General features: G+C 37.6%; 2 protein-coding genes across 3 annotated transcripts in view; both read right to left on the bottom strand.

Moving 5' to 3' along the window:
- myd88 (MYD88 innate immune signal transduction adaptor) overlaps positions 1 to 20,888 on the bottom strand; it is a 399,089-nt gene that overhangs the window by 27,347 nt on the left and 350,854 nt on the right. The window lies entirely within an intron of this gene.
- Positions 1 to 20,888, bottom strand: part of cry-dash (cryptochrome DASH) — a 44,992-nt gene that overhangs the window by 3,998 nt on the left and 20,106 nt on the right. For both annotated transcript variants that reach the window (XM_028804088.2, XM_051929339.1), the window contains 8 exons: positions 20,693 to 20,841; positions 19,159 to 19,247; positions 12,780 to 12,853; positions 12,334 to 12,423; positions 10,738 to 10,817; positions 10,276 to 10,335; positions 5,660 to 5,817; positions 1,872 to 1,991 (listed from right to left, as the gene is read on the bottom strand). In XM_028804088.2, the coding sequence (XP_028659921.1) occupies positions 1,872 to 1,991; positions 5,660 to 5,817; positions 10,276 to 10,335; positions 10,738 to 10,817; positions 12,334 to 12,423; positions 12,780 to 12,853; positions 19,159 to 19,247; positions 20,693 to 20,841 (820 nt within the window). The remainder of the gene's footprint in view (positions 1 to 1,871; positions 1,992 to 5,659; positions 5,818 to 10,275; positions 10,336 to 10,737; positions 10,818 to 12,333; positions 12,424 to 12,779; positions 12,854 to 19,158; positions 19,248 to 20,692; positions 20,842 to 20,888) is intronic.

The following is a 20,888-nucleotide window of genomic DNA, read 5'->3' as shown; positions in this document are numbered from 1 at the left end:
AAGTAATGTTATATACATAAAAAATAGAAGTAATGTAATATAATCACAAAGAGGAAGCCATCAGTATTACTGAAGGTCACTGAATGCAAGTGAGTAGAAATGAGTCTTTAGTCTTGTTTTAAACAGTTCAATTGTAGACGACTCCTTTATACGATGAGGTAAAGTGTTCCACAGGCGAGGTGCGACAGCTGCAAAAGACCTGTCCCCCTTGGTTTTACACTTGGTACGAGGGACAACCAGAGACAGCTGACCAGAAGATCTAAGCACTCTAGATGGCTGATGTAAAACACACAGTTCAGATAAATAGGCAGGAGCAAGCCCATGTAAAGATTTAAAAACTAGCAGCAGGATTTTAAAATCAATTCGAAAACTGACAGGCAGCCAGTGTAAAAAAAGCTAAAATAGGAGAGACAGAGTCATACTTTCTTGCCCCAACCAGAAAGCGAGTGGCAGCATTTTGTACCAACTGTAACCTGTGTATCAGGGATTTGTTAATCCCAGAATACAGCGAGTTGCAGTAATCGAGGCGAGAAAAAATAAATGCATGAGTAGCTATCTCAAGATCCCTAGAAGATAAAAAAGGCTTGGTCTTACCTAATAGACAAAGTTGTAAAAAGCAACTCTTGACTACAGAATTTATTTGTTTCTCAAAAGAGAGGTTATTGTCAAAGGTAACACCAAGATTGCGGACTTGAGGTTTGGAAAGACAGAGAAAGAGCCGAGAAGACCAAGACCAATCTGGGCTTTTGCTGATTCTCCTTTTCCCAGAAATATATATATGCTTCAATTTCTGCATAGATGAACATGGTAATCAGTGAAAACAATGGTGCAAGCCAATTTACTCTATATAACAAATAGTGTAAACACATTTACTTTGAGTACTTGATTAGAAACCAATGTTCCCAGAACTCATTAATTTTCCAAGGAAGCAGACAGTTCTGTATCCCCACATTGTGTGTAGATATGATACTAAATCAAAGTAGTCTGACTATTCAAAGCAGGTGACTCTTTAGCAAGACAGGTAAATATTTATGTCCTGTAGATAGCCATCAGCAATAAACTGTAGCAGAATGTTCCAGAAATTCTGCCTTTTCTTTAAAACACTGGTTTATAGCCCATTACACTAAGCAACACACCGAAATGTCATTTTCTTTAGAATACTGAATTCTAGCCCATTACAATAACACTGTTTGTCCTAATATAAAAATGCCACAAAACAATCACATTAAGTTACAGAATGAAAGACATTTCCAGTTTTTCCTCAGTAACAGGTCACAATAAACAAACAAGATCAGCAAAACATTTGCGTCATTGAAGCCACTATTTTTTATAATTATTATAATTATTATTATTATAATTATTATAATTATTAGATCCAGAGCTGGTGAAATGTATCATTTTGTTCTCACTCACTATCACCTTATCAATTGTTTTTACCTCCCAGTTAATCTTTGAACACCCCAGGCCTGATGGGTAATTTAATTCCAAAGTTGTAAAGTATATGTTGAACTCAAAATGACAAATTGCAAACTTTTTTTCTTATCTTGAGAACCTTATTTTGGTAAGAGTTTCCACATTTTTAAAACAATTAATTACTTTTTCATCATTAAAGCTTGACATTTTTGCAGTGATACTCAAACTGTTTCAGAAGAATGTCAAAGTTGAAATGCTGCAAACTCTAAAGATAACTGAGTTCAACTAAAGAAAACTCTCCGTACAAATTAATGAAAGACTAAATACCAGAACCAAAAGCACCCACAAATATGTTACATAATAAGAAACTTTTTTTAAACTTCAAATTTAAAACAGATTACTTTAAAACAAAAAAGAAAGAGTTCCTAATTATAGTTAAACAGATAACTGAGACTTACATCCCCATCATAGTCCAGACCTTGCTTGATCATGTTAAACTTTCGATTTTCTCGAGGGTCATTGCCAATCCCAGCACTATATAGCCAGTTCCCATAGTTGCTACATACATCATAGTCAGTCTGCAACAGATAACATTCTGCTTAGTAATTCAGGAAAACAGAAGAAATATACCAGGACAATGTATTTCTTTGCTGCAGTATGTGGATGTTGACCACTAAAGCAAAAAAGTCTCAGAACAATAATTTGTGATACTGTTTAGAGCCCCAAGTGTGACATCTGAACCAACTAGATGTAGACTATTGTGAAATGGCTTTGTGAGCAACTGTGAGCTAAAAAAGCTTCACTTTGTAATTTTTACACATTTATTTTTATGTATTTATATATTTTATCATATTTTGACAATGCCATTTTGTGTTTTTTATAACTATTTTTAAAACACCAATGCTGGGTTGTTTACAGTTGCTTTGCTCATTGCCAGTCACATGACAGTGAGACCACATGATGTGCCATGTTGGTGAGCTCCACCTGTATTAGATATGAGAACTCAAGCAGAATGTATCTGAATATTAGATTTTCTTAAAAAATAATGTCTTTTGACAGAGCTAGTTAGGGGTATTTAGTCCAATGTTTTCATTTTTTCTGGGCTTTGTATATTTTTCTAATTCATTTCTTTAGGGTGGATTTACATTTTAAACATCATTAAATCCAGGTGTTACATTATTTTCTTGATTCCTAGGTTGTTTCATATTAGGTGAAATGTTATACCGGTTTGTTTGCTTCATGTTTGCACAGTGCCATTTTGTTTTCATGTGCATCTCCATTTTTGTCCCTGATGGCCATGTTAAATTATGTCATTAGGGCAATTTCATTGTCTAAGTTTGTGGATAAACAGAGAATTCTTTGTGCTACTTTTCTAAATAATATCTCTGGCAAAAAACCTAACGTTACATTCCTTAGATTTGAATTTTTTGATCTCCTTTTTGACTTGCCCACAGTTTAGCTTGATTTCCAGGATTTGACCTTTACTTGTTAATTACTTTGATCTTAACTCCTGAAGCCTCTTCCTTTCTTTCTGGTCAACACCACCGGTGACAGAACAAAGGGAATGTCTTCTGGAAATGTTATTTTTTTACTACTAATTGTGCTTGCCTCACTGGTTTTGTTTATTTATGTTCTGTCATTTTTTGGTGTAAAACATTAGCTTGTTCCTTTGACAATTATTTTGTCTATTCCCTTTGGTATTTTCATCTCCTGATCACACTTCTTCAATTTAGTCCTCAGGAAATCTTGCTGAGATGTCAACAACAAAGATGTGCTAATGATTCATAAGAATGCCTCTAATGACTCTCAATCAAATTGAATCCCAGCATTCCAATTCAAACTCAAGGCCCAAAACACTTCTGCTGCATTATAATATCTCTTAATTGTCTCATGATGCACAGTACAGTATTGTTACACTGTCCTCAAGTATCTATAAAGTGTGATCACTCGTTGGACAGCTGCTATAAACCAACATTTGTTCAGCAATGCATAACAAATTTTTCTTATTTTGTTTTTTACTTTGTTAGTCTTGTTTATTACATTTTTTGTGTTTCTTTAGTTGTTTGCGACATCATCATGCACTGACATTTTGGAATGGGTTATTATGATACCAGGTTTGTCAGGAATTGTGGCTCTTGTGTGTATGATGCCATGAGGCACGGTTTTAGTGACCATCTTTAAAAAAGCAAGCCACTTGGTCAGAAACCATCTGAACTTCCTTTAGTAACTTACTTCCTTCCTAATAAAGAAAAGACTCTAGTGTAAGAAAAGTTTATTTCTTGAACAGTTTCTTAGTTGTTGGTTTTACCTTAATCATATCCTGACTACATGTATTATCTAGCACTTTTGATTCTAGTGATCAAATATGGTCCTTTGTTAATGATCAAGCCTGACTTCCCTCTGTTGTTGCCTTTAAGAAGCCAATTCAGCCTCACACAACAGCCACTAAGATTCCTCTTTTATGATATTCTTAAGATCTGAACAGTTGGGAAAAATCACTAAAAGTATTACTAGAACCTATTTCATGTAGGTCATTTTTGGAACTTACCAGTAAAACAGAAGATTGACATCTTGTGCAAATGAAATTCAGAGCCACTATCTCAGGAAATCTGACCTGGAAATGTCTTAAATCAAGACCTAGAATGTTTACTGTATATCTGCTGCCTGGCAAACACGCAAAACATCAAAACAGCCTTGGTATTAATATGAGTAAGTGACTTAAGTGAATAACCCGAGAGTTTTTATAAACATGTGCTTAGCTTCAGAATTAACTGGTTAATTGCAGAGTTTTAGGCTGTATTCTCAAAAATGTATTTATTTTCATTTACAGGGTGAGAGAAAAAAATGTTATAACTAGAATATATTTCAGATCAATGATTTACAAGCACCAAGGAATATGTACATGTTTTCATTATAAGTTATTAAGCTCTTTAATTTCAGTTCCCCTTTCCGCTCTAGTCAAGGTCATAAGACACTATAAAATTCTCTTGACCACATTTTTAGCATGATTTCTGGAATTCATAAACATAGTTCAACAGTGTTAAATCTGATGTCCCAATGTGACTTATATTTTTCAAATCTTTTCTCTAAATAAGCGTACAGTATTAGGATACTACTGTGATAAAATACAATAGGTGACTGGAATAAGATGTAAGTGATGAATTATTACATAAAGTAGGACAATGATAGCCTGTCGTTTTCTATCTGTAAAACCTAGGAAAACTGTACTAGACAGTATATATAAATACACCCAAATAAAATTGTTTTAAACAGTTAACATTATAATTAAATTCTAGTATCATTATAAAATCCATACATGACCTGTGGTTAGTGACATATTGCCTAACAATTTCAGTACGTGTCTGCAAGGAGGTTGCATGTTCTCTCAATGTCTGAAAGGGTTTTCTCAGAGCAATCCTATTTATGTTAAATAGCAAATCTAAACTGGATTACAAAGAACGAGTGTTGATGTGCAGGCATAAGTGTATCATGCGATGGACAGACATGATGTGCTGGAATAGTTTTTTCCTTATACCTAGAGCTGCCAGGCTCCCCATAATTTTGTGATGATTAAAACGGATTCAGAAAAAAGGAAGGTGAGATTATGTAATCTGAATATAGTAGATGACAGTACTGTTAATGAAAGAGGCTGCTTAATTAACTCAATGAGAACAGTTCCTCCACTTCTGTAATTGTAATCGGTCTGCGACACTGCAGTGCATTTTCCATGCTACAGTACATAAACATAAAATTTTACAAGCAAGGGACCACTCAGTTTATCAAGTTTTTGAAGCCCAATAGCTCAGTAGATCCAATATCTCCCCTACCTTTTAACCCCTGTGAGTCTATAGTTTTTTCAGATTCATCTAAATCTTTGTGTGAAGCAGCACCCTTAATTTCCAACTGTGCCCTTGAATGTGTGAATGTTAGAAAATATAACTTGCTAGGATTTGTTTTGAAAAACGTTAGAATGTTTGCCTTTAAAAATAAAAAAACCTGGGATTGAATTGACTTCATCACTGTCTGTGTCTATGCAGAATTTGTGTCCTTTTTTGTAGGAACATCTGTTTAATTCCCCTGAAGGTGAGTGTGTGCGTTTTAAAATGATTATCTCTGTATGAGTGTGTGTGTGCCTATCCAATGGTCCTGAGACAGGTGCTAGCTCCCTAGAGCAAGCTGGAACAGAAAATGTTTTATACAAGAGCACCATTTTACACAAAGCACAAACAAAAAAATATATTTTTACCAGCAAGTACTCAAACCATTCAGCTCCCATTCTCCAGTCTAAGCCGAGGTCCTTTGTGAGAAAGCTAGCCACATTCTGACGCCCTCTATTGGACATAAAACCTGTCAATGCCAGCTCCCTCATATTGGCATCTACAAATGGCACACCAGTTTTTCCTTCTGAAAAAAGAAACAAATCAGACAGTAGCGATACTGAATGATTTTCACAATACACTTTACGCAAATATGACTGAAACCAGCAATATTGAATAAACACTAATAAAAAGTGACTGTTATACTAGCATTAGAATATTTCTAGATACCATAATACAATATTATCCCCATTCTTGAGTTACAGTATGATATAATTACAGTTTTTATGCTTTAAAATATTAGGTGTTTCTGCAATATATTGATAATTATTTCTTATACTAAAGGTAAAATTAAATTGTTTTCCTATTGGCAAAATTATGTATCAATTTGTTATATGCAATAGGAAAATTCCTTGATTTTTTTGATTATGGAAATTGTTTTGGTTAAGTCAGGTGATCTTTTATGGTGTCTTTTCATTTCGCTGATGTGATTGGTGGTCCTCAGGTTTTAAATTTGATCTGTGTACTCTAGGTCCCTCAAGAGAACATTGAGTGTTTGTATACTGTCCTGTTTAGATAATCTTCAGATTGTTGCAAGTGCTCTTTTTGTGATTTTTCCTTAACTTTGGCATGGTTTTGTTGTATCAAATTTTTGGATTATAGACTGACTTTATTTACTTTTTTTGCATACTCTTTTTGACAACTCTGCTTTCGTTATTGTTTATATTTTTGATAAATAAAATCATTAATTAGAAACAAACAATACAAATAGGAGCTAATGCCTCAGCACAAGACTAAAGCATCAGCCAAAGTGCCAGGTCCAAAGGGTTCAATATGCAAACTGTTCTGCCTCACATCTTGTTAGCTGTTATTAGTTGAGCTGTGCTCCCCCTTCATCTTGTCATTTATTAACACACCAGTCAGTCACGTCCCACACTCACAGTGGTGCTATAAAAGTCTATGAAACTCACGTAAAGCACGTAGGTCCCATAATAAACATTTGAATACAATACACCCCATGTGTCTCACATAGGTACCCCTTTATCTCTTGTTTCGGTCACGTCCGAAGCGTATCTTTTGGGTATATAAACCTCTGAGTCTGGTTAGTTGTGGTACGCAGCAATTTGAACCTCTGTCTACGAGCTTCTCTTTGTCTTGATCCAACTGTGGGAATCACTCGCCTTGTAAGTGTCTTTTAAAGCTTCATTGTTTAATGTATACTGTCTGCTATGTATTGCTTTGTAAATCATTCTTTATTGTCTTTGGTTGTACACCTGTAAATACCTGTATGTTTCTTTTGTATATATTTCAGTTTACAATGAGGTACGTCCAGTAAAAGCCTTCAAGAAAGCTCACACCTTGTCGTTTTTTATGTGAACGTGCCGACTTGTTTAAGCTCTCTGCGGCTGCATTGCACCGACAGTGCGGAGTGGGCAGAAAACAAACCATAGGATAGATAACCACAGATATCAGATAACATAAATAACATAGATAGATAAGAGATTATTAAAGAATGAAAAACAGAAAAATACTTGAAAAAAAATTAAACTAAATGAAAAAATGAAAATGAACTAAATGAAGAAAGAAACACATTGTCACACACAAGCACATATGGAGCATCTACAGGGCTTTAGTGAGATAAGCCACTCATCCCTAACATGTGAGAAAACATGGCCACTAACACTTTCTTCTATTTTCCTAACAGCTCCGAAGACATGTCCAGAGATGGAGAGCGAAAAGCCACTGCCCTTTTCACTCATAGGGGCTATTTAAAGAACAATGGCACTGGAAGTAGGAGTTCACTTAGGAACCTGTTTTTGAATAGTACAGAGTATTTTGAGAGTCACAGAGTCACAGCGCACTGGCAATCCCAGGCTTCCATGAGTTTTCCTCTGATGTCTTTTTCTATTCATTTTTCACTTCAATACATGGGGAACTCGGTTGGTCCCCAACTCTGTATGCTCTCTTTTGGTTCTTCTCATTACAACGTAGAGAAAGAAATGAACACAAACACACACACACTCATATATATATATATATATATATATATATATATATAGTTGAAATAGTTTACTGTCAAATAAATGCAAAGAGTACGCAACACGTGTTTCGCCCTCATTCTGGGCTCATCAGGCGTACACACTCCACTGCACTCCCTCTCGGGAATCGAACCTCGGACGTCAGCGCCAGAGGCGATGCCCCTAACGTTGCGCCACGGCGTGTGGTTCGTTTATTTGACAGCATGTAGATCGGGGTAATTACATTCACGGCATTCGAACCACACGCCGTGGCGCAACGTTAGGGGCATCGCCTCTGGTGCTGACGTCCGAGGTTCGATTCCCGAGAGGGAGTGCAGTGGAGTGTGTACGCCTGATGAGCCCAGAATTAGGGCGAAACACGTGTCGCGTACTCTTTGCATTTATTTGACAGTAAACTATTTCAACCATTCTATGATCTGCTCCTCACAAACTGAGGGCACCGTGGCGGATGTTAGCAGATTGCTGGCCAACCACAAGCGTTACCTGGTAGGTAACCACCCATACAATCAGATTGTGACACAGTCTTCGAATGCCGTGAATGTAATTACCCCGATCTACATGCTGTCAAATAAACGAACCACACGCCGTGGCGCAACGTTAGGGGCATCACCTCTGGCGCTGACGTCCGAGGTTCGATTCCCGAGAGGGAGTGCAGTGGAGTGTGTACGCCTGATGAGCCCAGAATGAGGGCGAAACACGTGTCGCATACTCTTTGCATTTATTTGACAGTAAACTATTTCAACCATTCTATGATCTGCTCCTCACAAACTGAGGGCACCGTGGCGGATGTTAACAGATTGCTGGCCAACCACAAGGTTACCTGGTAGGTAACCACCCATACAATCAGATTGTGACACAGACTTCGAATGCCGTGAATAGAATGTGTTGCTATATATTGCCTTTGATTCTTGTAAGTCTAAGCATTATCCTCTGATGAAGACCCCTGATAGGGGTTGAAAGCTCAGGAATAAAACTATTTTATGATACGTGATTCGTTTTTTCTCCCTTTGTGGATCTCCAACTGCAAATATGCAAACCGTATCACAGACCTTCTCTTCCATTCATATATATATATATATATATATATATATATATATATATATATATATATATATTGGTAGATAGATAGATACTTTATTAATCCCAATGGGAAATTCACATTCTCCAGCAGCAGCATAATGATACAATAAATAATATTAAATTGAAGAATGATAATAATGCAGGTGAAAAACAGACAATAACTTTGTATAATGTTAAATGTTAACGTTTACACCCCCGGGTGGAACTGAAGAGTCGCATAGTTTGGGGGAGGAACGATCTCCTCAATCTGTCGGTGGAGCAGGACAGTGACAGTAGTCTGTCGCTGAAGCTGCTCTTCTGTCTGGAGATGATACTATTTAGTGGATGCAGTGGATTCTCCATAATTGATAGGAGCCTGCTGAGCGCCCTTCGCTCTGCCACAGATGTTAAACTGTCCAGCTCCATGCCAACAATAGAGCCTGCCTTCCTCACCAGTTTGTCCAGGCATGAGGCGTCTTTCCTCTTAATGCTGCCTCCCCAGCACACCACCACGTAGAAGAGGGCGCTCGCCACAACTGTCTGATAGAACATCTGCAGCATCTTATTGCAGATGTTGAAGGACGCCAGCCTTCTAAGGAAGTATAGTCGGCTCTGTCCTTTCTTGCACAGCGCATCAGTATTGGCAGTCCAGTCTAATTTATCATCCAGCTGCACTCCCAGATATTTATAGGTCTGCACCATCTGCACACAGTCACCTTTGATGATCACGGGGTCTATATTGTGATGGCCGGCTGGCAGTTCATCCCGGCCGACACACCCAGGATGCTAGATGGCATCTTCTCTGCAGCCTAGAGGTGCCCCGGATTCCCGCAGGGCATCATGGAAGATGGAGTTTGGCTTCACAACCCTGCAGGGTACCGTGGGTGCCACCATGTGAGGCTGAAGGGAGACGAGGGGATTTTTGTTTACCACATAACCCGGAAGTACTCCCAAGTCACGGGGATGGAAGAACAGAAGTACTTCCGGGCTGAAGAAAAATACAAGTCTCCATTTGACCTGGAAGTGCTAATGAATCACATAGACAGAAGGACAGGAGCACCTCCGGGTCAAGGACTATATAAAGGGCTGGTAGAGACCCAGCAAGGCGAGCCAGAGTTGGGAGGGAGTGTGACGGAGCTGCTGGGAGGATAGGAGAGGAGGAATTATTGTATTTACTATTGTGTTTATTGATTGTGTTTATGGTGGTGGAAGTGCTCGGGGGCACTTTAAGGAAGAAAATTAAAATACTTCTGGGTACTTTTAAACCTGTGTCTGCATCTGTCTGTTGGGTTTCATGGGGCAACAGCACCCTCAAGTGTCCGTTTATTGACTATATATATATATATATATATATATATATATATATATATATATATATATATATATATATATATATATATATATTACAGTTTTCACAATTACTTTGTGCTCTTTTCTCAGTGGTTTACCTTTCCATGTATCAAAGAGTTTACCATCTTTCTTCCAGGCCACAGCCTTATCTTGAAGACCTAAAAAAGTAGGATAAAACACAAAATGGCTAACAAAAGCAGTCTTCCAGTGGTAAATAAACTTGCTGCAAAAGACATTGCCATAATTTATATTCTTTTAATATATGTGGAGCACTCAGATGAAGCTGTTTAGTATATTTTCTAGCTTCAGGTGCTCACTAGGCACATCTAATTAACCAAAGTACTTTACAAGACGTTAAAAGAAAGAAGTACAAATATGAAATGGTAAATAAATAAATTTACTTGCATAATACAGAAAAAGAAAATAAGTAATAGAGTAAAAAAATAAATAAGTAATAGAGATGGCAGAATCCTTACATATGAATGAAACTACCATTAAGTGATTTTTTTTAATCAGTGTATCAAATACAATTTCTATTAGAAATACAAAAACTCTTTTACCTTTGGGGAAAAAAATCCTTCTTCCATACTTTAAGGCCACAAAACGAAAATAGTCTCTCCACAATAACTCAAAAATTACCCTAATCATTTAAAAGAAAAATCAAAAATTCATATTTCTGTTAGTCTAGTTAGAGAAAGTACACATTGTAACCCCAGACTGAATTAAAGCACTGATTAAAATGCTTTAAAAAATGAGAAGTATATGAAAGAGAAGGATAATTTTGCAATGAAATGTAGAGAGAAGCAGTAGTGATGTTATTACTTGGAGCCTCCATAAAAGCAAAAAAGGTGTGAGGCTTCCAAAAGTCTTAACAAGCCAGGCCAGGCTTTTAGGTCTCCTATGCCTACCTGGATTAGGCCACACTTTTAATAGGTTAAACACCTAACTAATGTTCCCTTTAAGGAGCAAAAAGTTTTAAAAAACAGTATTATCAATGTATTTCTGCATATATTGCACAAAAAAAAAAATCACACACGATTATTTACTGTACTGCATATTTAAAGTTAAATATCAAAAAAGTAACTGATCTGATATAAAAAGTTTTTTTATAAAAAGTTTATTCCTACTCAAAATTTCACTGAATATTCAAAAAGTGTCTCTTAACCTTTTCTGTCTTCTATAAGTTATAAACTCTATGAACATTAACAATCTGTTCAAAATTTTAAAAGAATTTAATTATCATCAAGTTTTCCAAATTCTCGGCATGTAAACAATTTCTGTATTTTAATTTTATATTGTTCATTAGACTAAATCCTCTTTTGCAATCAGCATTTGAGGCTTAAAATGTGGGCAAATGTCTAAAAGTGAAAATACTGTAGCTCCTTGAAGCAATCCTGTTGTTTAGTAAATGTAACCACATCTTAAACTTTTTTTACAATTCCAGTTTTTAATTTTCCTTAATCAGTATCTTAAACGTTGTTTATTGGTTTAAACACAATTGCATCTGCCTGTGCAGCTTTGACAAGTCCTTCAAATTTTGCCTTCTAAACAGATGACCTGCAGAAAATTGTGTAAATAGTCCTTAAGCAAAGTTTCAATGTCATTCATCAAGGGAGTGTCTTTCCTAGAATCATCTATACACAGATCCTCACGATGTGCTACACAATGTTGCACTAAGTGTTGAATGGACTCCCACAAAATAGCGACTATACCTTTTCATTTGACCTGCATGTTTGATGTGCTGTCCAAGGTAATCATTAACATCTGGTTAAAATTGAACTTGTTTTTCACATAAAACTGGTGAATAGTACTAACAGTAGATAAACTGTCACATGCTGTTAATGTTATTATGCAAGCGAACACAGTTTTATGAATGGATTTGCTTTCACTCCTAAATTTAATACACAAAATGAACCTTTCTTAAACTGTCATGCCAGTTGATTCATTAACTATCAAAGTGTGGTAGGCTGATTTTCTAACTTTATTTAACACGTTTATTGTTATTGTTGAATTTATACACTCAATCAACTCAAAGGCATAATTCTTACTTCACCAATTATTTGGTATTTTCATGTATTTGGCAACATGATCATGATTATCCTGGACCGCCAACACAGATCACAAACTTCGGTTACAAAATGAGAAGTTCAGATTACCAGTATGTGCTCTGATTTGCCATTCTCTCTTTCTCATACTTCTTAACTTGTTCATAAATATATCTTGGAGAAATGCAGCCCAGTGCAAGCCTATAGTAAAAATAAAACAAAATTATAGCCATCCAAACGTTTGAGATTGAATTCTGTAATTACTATAAGTAAATATCAATAAATATATAGGTAAACAAATCATAGTCTACTTTAACAATGACAAATAACTATTAATTAAGGAGAAATGTTCAAACATTTTAATATATAGATTCCTTATATTATATACCAGAACCTGAGTTGATACACCAAACAATTTTTCTATCTCCTGCTATTACAAAAAGCAAGCAACCCCTCCACTCTCCCTAGAAATCCCTCTTACAAAACATATTAACTCACTCCACATCTTGGAAGATGATTTATATAACTTTATTAAAACACACACACATATAACTCACCAGGGAGCAAATTTTGTTGAATAATCTATGCCAATTAGTCCATTGCGTGTTTCTTTATAAGTAGCAATTAAATTCTGCCAAAAGCAAAGTAATAAAAATATGTATCAACATTATTTGTGCATAATTTTTTACCAATCCAATTTTTTTTTTACTTTTAGTATACAGTATTACCAATTTATCCCTGTATAGTTTACAACGATAATAACAAATACACATTACTGTACTTCTATAGGTTGAGTGAGGGATCTTTGTTTCACTTTCCAGCCAGGATACCAGAAATATGATAAAATCTGAACAATTTAGAAACAAGGTTCATAAATCTTGGAAAGTCTACATTAAATACTCATTTTCTCTGTTGTGGTTTGGCATGGTGATAAACTATTTTTCAACAAATAACCCAAACACGATTGTTGAAATGAACAAGATAATACAATTTACTTATAGCATAGGCATAGTAGAAACTAGAAACTATCTCTATATGAAAGAATAGAGATATATGTGTATGTATATAGATGGACAATAACAAACAACACAAAACAAAACATAAAATTACTGCTTAGCTACTGCTTAGTTAAACGTTTCTCTTCTTTAGCATGCATATCTTATGAATTCCGATCTTTCAATTCATGCAGTCAAGATGGATAAATTTGCTAGTTATTAAGCTTCTATTGCAGGACCGTGGCATTGACTTCTAGTTAGTCTACACAGGCTTACCTCCCCTACACAGAGTTTCTGTGTGTGTATATATGTGGACACCACTGGTGAATTAATGATGAGTTAAAGAGACGTCTAGTTAAGGAAAGAGTCATTCTATTCAATGTTAACAAGAGAGTATCTGGATTTGCTTCAAGGGGTCTGAAGGGCAAAGGAAGTAAGAGCTGATGAACAATTCAGGATGACTTTGGTGATGTTATATAAAATTACTTTGAAATGCTCAGAAAAAGTGGTCAGAATGTCTCCTAGGCTCTTCTAAGCAAGGGTGAGAAATATTCAGTAGAACTGTACATATTCATAAATTCCATAATGGATGATGCAGAAGGGCCATAAGGTATATTTTACTTCAACATGCTTCCTGCTTTCACAGTGTTGAAGATGTGGGTTCTTAAGTAAAAATGTGCATTTTCCAGTCTTTATTAAAGGCAGTCCTTGCCAGATAAAAATCTTTAGTGGCCATAATTTATTCAAGTGAGCAGCATATTGTGGCACACACATGAAGCACAACTGTAAATAATAAAAGTATAAGTCCTTGCTCAGATGTTTAGTGAGGAATTATATATGTGTTGAGTTCATCTTGTCTGCAGCACTCCTTTCAAGGTTCAGCCTTCAATGTATAATTTTCACTTTTCTGAGCTTTGTTTATACTATTATGATCACATGTTATGGTCTTGCCTTACATTTTTATACTTTGAGTTGTGGATTTACCCCTTGAGGTTAAATGGGGAGGGTTACGTCAGGCGGTGTAAAATTTTGCCAAATCAATATGCGTGCAACAAATTGATCTGCTGTGGCAACCCCTAATGAGAGCAGCCAAAAGAAGAAGAAGATTACAGAGTAGCTTTAAGTAAGGTCAAATGATTTGGCTTCCTCAGTAGTTTTTAGTTTGCTATTTGAGGTTAGATTTGGTTATTTGAAGATTTCACTTTCTCTTTCTAATTTGAGTGTCTATGATTAAGTATTGTGCATTGCTTTTAAGTATTATACTTTCCTGTATAGTTTTCCATTCTTTAGGATTTCTTTGTTAATTTTGTTACTTTTGTCTATTAAGTTTCTCTTAATTTGTGTTATTGATAATTGTTTAATTCTGGAATGTTATCAAGTTGTTGATGATTTTGAAAGAGATAACCTGTTGTGGGGATTCATAAATTGTCTTTCTTTTGCCTTGGGGATTTGCGCCTATGACAGGCTAAAACATTGAAACAGACAAACTAGAAAGCAAGATAGTAACAGACAGTGAGACACAAAATCTCACATGCAGCCAAGCAGCAGCTGCAGCATTCTGGTTAAAGAAAATAAGAAAGACAATAGGTGTATATGGAATTATACAATTATACAATTTATTGGATTAATCTGTGCCAGAATGAGTTGCATTGCGTCTTTGTGGACCTGGAGAAAGCATATGACAGGGTGCCTCGAGAGAAGTTGTGGTATTGTATGAAGAAGTCGGGAGTAGCAGAGAAGTACGTAAGAGTTGTACAGGATATGTACGAGGGAAGTGTGACTGTGGTGAGGTCTGCGGTAGGAGTGACGGATGCATTCAAGGTGGAGGTGGGACTACATCAGGGATCGGCTCTGAGCCCTTTCTTATTTGCAATGGTGATGGACAGGTTGACAGACGAGATTAAACAGGAGTCCCCGTGGACTATGATATTTGCTGATGACATTGTGATCTGTAGCGAGAGTAGGTAGGGAGCAGTAGGGAGCAGGTTGAGGAGACCCTGGAGAGGTGGAGATATGCTCTAAAGAGGAGAGGAATGAAGGTCAGTAGGAACAACACAGAATACATGTGTGTAAATGAGAGGGAGGTCAGTAGAATGGTGAGCATGCAGGGAGTAGAGTTGGCAAAGGTGGATGAGTTTAGATACTTGGGATCAACAGTACAGAGTAATGGGGATTGTGGAAGAGAGGTGAAAAAGAGAGTGCAGGTAGAGTGGAATGGGTGGAGAAGTGCGTCAGGAGTAATTTGTGACAGACGGGTATCAGCAAGAGTGAAAGGGAAGGTCTACAGCAGGCATGTCAAACTCACTACCATTGGTGGGCCGCTTCGACTGCCATACGTGCGTCAGCGGGCCGTACTGTAACAAATACTATTATACTATTATACAAAGTTACTGTAGCATTCTTTCCAATACTGAAAACTTTAAAAAATGTAACACTTAAAGTTTAAAGAAAAGCAATTTATTTCCATGCAGTCTCCATACAACAGTGTAGAATTAGAGTCTTAACCTCTTAGCTAGGTCCTTATTATATTACTAGGCTCACCCGACCGACTTTTATCCTCAATTTGTGTGCGCTCCATGTGTACATCAGGCATGTAAGTGTAGGGAATGAGAACATCAAAGTGCCCATTCATAACATCTCCCGAAAACCTAAGTTTTTTTATCCCCTCGAGTGCCTGTCCAAACTTGGAGTGTAGGACTCCATAATAATACAGTTATTGATGGTACCATAAGTTTGAGACTTTGACATTTCAGTGAGATACTGAAGCTCATTTGTAGGCCTATAAGAGATTCCTGACGGCATCATTGTAAATGGCTGAAACCTTGACCAATTACTTAAAACATGTCGTACAATGTCAGCCCGAATCTGTACCGCTAAAGACGGAGTTTCATGCACTAAATAAGCTATAAATGAGAATAAGCAAGCACCATCTCCCCTGATATTTACTACGCGGTGAGGCATTTGTACTCCATCAACATTAATTATTTCCAGAGACATAATTTTGTCTATTTTTCCAGCGCATCGCGCACAAAAGCAAGGGAACGATGGGAGCACCAGAACTCTGCTCACATCGCGTCGCTTCGTACCACAAGCCGCAAGTAGTAAGTCTCTGATAAGCGGAATACCGCTACGCTTTGCACTCACGGGACGGAAGGACAATCCCGACCGCTTTTATATAGTGTCTTGATGATTGATATTCATTATATTATATTCATTGCTTATATAGGAGCCTTACAGTGTGATATTTATTTCTTTTGTCCCGACACTTGGCATCTCTTGTTAGTAACCAGTTTGTCAATATCAGGCTTGAAATCTTGTGCAGCTGCAACTTTTATGAGGGATGAAAGGTGCTCGATGGTAAGTCTTGAGCGATGTGGGGTTTTGGTAGCTTTCATTAACAAAAACAATTGCTCAAAATGGTAAGTGCTTCCGAACATTGACAGTACTTTCGATGCCAACTTACGGATCTGAACATACGAGGGTGGCAGGTAAACATACAAGCCTGGCACACCAACTTCGTTGTATTTTGCCTTCAGAATAGAATCTGACTGCACTTCGATCAATTCCATTTGGATATTCTCAGGCGCATTCTCAACGTTGTAAGAGAACAGCGCAATGCCCTGTTTGTGTGAACTGAAATCACGAAAATGCTCGCTGAATTCATTGCTCAGTAATTCAAGTTGGAAAACAAATCCTCCAAAAATCAAATTTTACTTTACTAAGTTTACTTCAAAGTTTATATTGTAAAATAAGCCGATATGCAAAAAGCCACCTGACCTACACTAATTATACAAACTCAAAATCACAAAAATATGTTAATAAACAACTCACCAACTTCTCGCGTCCAGTTCAGATCTTCAGCTGTAGTCTGCACTAACTGTTCGTTACAATACTATCACAAAATTACATGAAACTAGAGTAAAAAATGTGAAAATATGCGAGCTATTACTACTTGTGATGGTCAGTTTTGCCCAGTGGTCAGTCTCAGCAGCCCAGCCTGTAGTGTAGCCTGCCAGGGGCGGCTCTAGGCTCGTGGCGGCCCTGGGCAGAGAAAGAATCGGCGGCCCCTTCGTCTGGCAATGTCAATATGGTATCTTATGAAAGCGTTGCGGACACTGCATAGCCGCCTCGTGCTCATGACACGCTTCTATATACGCGTGTCCGTAACTTGAAAACCAAGTGGCGGCCCATGATATTCTCATTACGGCAAAACATTATAATACTACATACAGCTTACTGCTCCGACTCTAGCGACATTTGTAAATACAGCGTACTAACTAACATGAAACAGAATGTTTTTCGGCCACATTGCTGTCAGCTGTGTCGTTATTTTCTCTTTCTGTTTTATATTCAATATATATTGGCGTGGCGGCCCCTGGGATTTGGCGGCACTGTGCAGGTGCACAGTTTGCATATGCCTAAGGCCACCCCTGTTGCAGCCTAGCACTTCAGTTGTGACGCTGCGGCTCATTAACTTTGGACAAGGCTCGTGGCTATACTAGCAGATGACGTTTCCGGTACCGTAATGCCATGGGAAAACGCGCTTTTGTCCGAAGGCAGAAGCAAGAAAAGTCAATAAGTAACACCGAAGATGCAGAATGATTCAATCACAAACGATAGAAATAATTTTGTACAAGTTCAGTGCTAACTAGGATCTGTCATGCGGGCCGCACAGATTTCTGTTGCGGGCCGCATGCGGCCCGGGGGCCGCGAGTTTGACATGCCTGGTCTACAGGACGGTAGTGAGACCAGCTATGTTATATGGGTTGGAGACGGTGGCACTGACCAGAAACCAGGAGATAGAGCTAGAGGTGGTAGAGTTAAAGATGCTAAGATTTGCACTGGGTGTAACGAGGATGGACAGGATTAGAAATTAGTACATTAGAGGGTCAGCTCAAGTTGGACGGTTGGGAGACAAAGTCAGAGAGGCGAGATTACGTTGGTTTGGACATGTGCAGAGTAGAGATGCTGAGTATATTGGGAGAAGGATGCTAAGGATAGAGCTGCCAGGCAAAAGGAAAAGAAGAAGGCCTAAGAGAAGGTTTACGGATGTGGTCAGAGAGGACATGCAGGTGATGGGTGTAACAGAACAAGATGCAGAGGACAGAAAGATATGGAAGAATATGAATATGGCAACACCTAACGGGAGCAGCTAAAAGAAGAAAAAGATTTGATTAATCTGTGCGATTAACATTTGAATAAGATGATAAGAAAGCCTGCTGCAGCCCCCTGACTTGCTTTTTCACAGACTATTTGAAGCCAAGGCCTAAGCTACAGAGAAAATACTTGCCTTTATTTCTGTTGCACCAGAGATTCTTGTTTTATAATATTAATGTGGGGCCTTCACAACTATTTGATTCAATAATTTAAATCAATGTTAGAAGTCAAGCTAACCGTTGTTCTCTAATGTGAATTCTAATGTTGGTATTTTTCGTCTAGCATTAGGTCACAGATTAAAAGACCTATTTTCAGGAAGCATGTGACTTCTGTGAAATACAGGATTGTTTAACAAAGGCATTCTTAAATACTGCATAGAATAGCAATGAAATTAGGTATGTCGCTAATTGTGAAAACAGATGCTAAGCAAAGAAAAAAGCATGGAACATGCTACAGCAGGGTACTTCTCGGTGAATACTATACTGGGCATTCCATTATGAGTACAGCAAAATATCACAACTAGGTTTAAATGCTTATGAAAATTTCTATTAAATGACATTAACCTTTAACATTCTAATATTGACCTAAAAGGCACTTATTTATCACAACTGCTTTCGCTAAGTGAATTATTTTACCTTTCAAAGACTTTTCCAATAATTTATTTTGCCCTCACAATTCTTTAGAGTAAATGATGCATGCATATTTATGCAATAAATCAAAATTTCAGGCAAACAGATATATAATAATAATCGTAATACTTTAAAATGTGGAAAGCTAAACTTACCTTATCCCAGAAGTAGTGCATGAGTCGTTCCAATGCCTTTGTTTCACCCCCTTCACAGGGAAATGCACTGCGTGGGTCCAGTAAGGGACCTAGCAACAGACAAAAGCAGAATGGTCTACATCAGTCTCAGAACGAACACAGCACTAAGTTTTCAAACTAAACTTTTACTTAACTGAATTGGATTCAGTTCAATTGTATTTAACTTTGTAAACTGCATTAAAAATAAAAAACAAAGAGTCATTTTCTTATACTGTGCTATCTAGTTTTTTGGTATTTTTCAGGTCAAAGTTATTTCTTCACAATCATGGTATACAGTATATTAATTTGCCTCGTTAAACTGTGTACTAAAATGAAGTGTTTTTTTATATATATAAAAAAAATGCCTTCTCTGTTCTTGCAGCTTACAATTGGATTAAAGCGGACATGAGTCTTTAAGTAACAGAAAACAAAGCCCCTACAGCCTCTATCTTTCACAATATTTTGTCCCTATCTACAACATAAGGTGGGTTCCCCACTTTCCAGCTTAATGAGGACTTCCTGGTCACATTCTGTCTCTATCTCATTCTGGAACAATCTTAGCACATGCCAGTGAGTCTTTGCTTATGTCCAGTCTATGCTTATGTCCAGTCTTCACTACAAACTTCACACATATAGGAAACATTATTTAAATATCCATCCATCCATCTAGCCATTATCCAACCCACTATATCCTAACACAGGGTCACGGGGGTCTGCTGGAGCCAATCCCAGCCAACACAGGGCGCAAGGCACGAACAAATCCCGGGTAGGGCGCCAGCCCACCGCAGGACACACACACACACACACACGCACACACACACACACACACACCAAGCAGACACCAGGGACAAATAAGGATCACCAATGGACCTAACCTGCGTGGGAAGAAACCGGAGCACCCGGAGGAAACCCACACAGACACGGGGAGAACATGCAAACTCCACTCAGGGAGGACCCGGGAAGCAAACCCAGGTCTCTTTACTGCGAGGCAGCAGCGCTACCACTGCGCCACTGTGCCGCCCTATTTAAATATCATTTGGGTATATTTTTTGGACAATTTTTCAAGATACTTTTTGTGGTTGAGGTGGATTTACAAAGTTCTGGGACCACTAGTCCAAAGCTGCTGGCACTTAACCAAGACCACTTCATAAAGACCTGACCTGCCTATAGAGGGTCATGCCTCCATGATTGCTACTGGGCTACCTCCACTTCATTTTGGTTAGTATGGTTCCATCTTTCTTACTTGGGATACCCTTATTCTTACCTCACAGAAGTTAATTTGATATCATTCTAGTCTTTCACGTCTTCTCACCTTTCTGGGTTCTTCCAGAACATTTACTTCCTGATCACCTAATTCACTGATATGACTTGAGGCACCTCCTTCAAATCTTGAAATGCTCTCCAATTGAAAATGAGGATTTCCTTCTCTCTCTGTCTCTCTTTTTCCTGCCACTGTTTAAGCCATCAATGGATGGCCACAGCCACAAATAGATATTTTGTTCAATAAGGCTCTTACAGATTTGTCCAAAGGTCTCATGGGATGGAATGTCTCCTTCCTCCACTCCTTCAGGAAGGGGCTTCATCTGACTGGGCATTGCAAATGTGGGCCGCACAATGCCTTGAGACTCCACAGCTTTCCTAAAGTAAGTGAACACGTCTGGCAACCTGCACAGAAATAAATGTAAATAAACATTTTGGAAAGGAAAATTAAG

This window comes from Erpetoichthys calabaricus, chromosome 6, assembly GCF_900747795.2.
Source record: "Erpetoichthys calabaricus chromosome 6, fErpCal1.3, whole genome shotgun sequence".
Classification (NCBI taxonomy): domain Eukaryota; kingdom Metazoa; phylum Chordata; class Cladistia; order Polypteriformes; family Polypteridae; genus Erpetoichthys; species Erpetoichthys calabaricus.
This window is presented reverse-complemented; position numbering and strand designations above follow the sequence as displayed.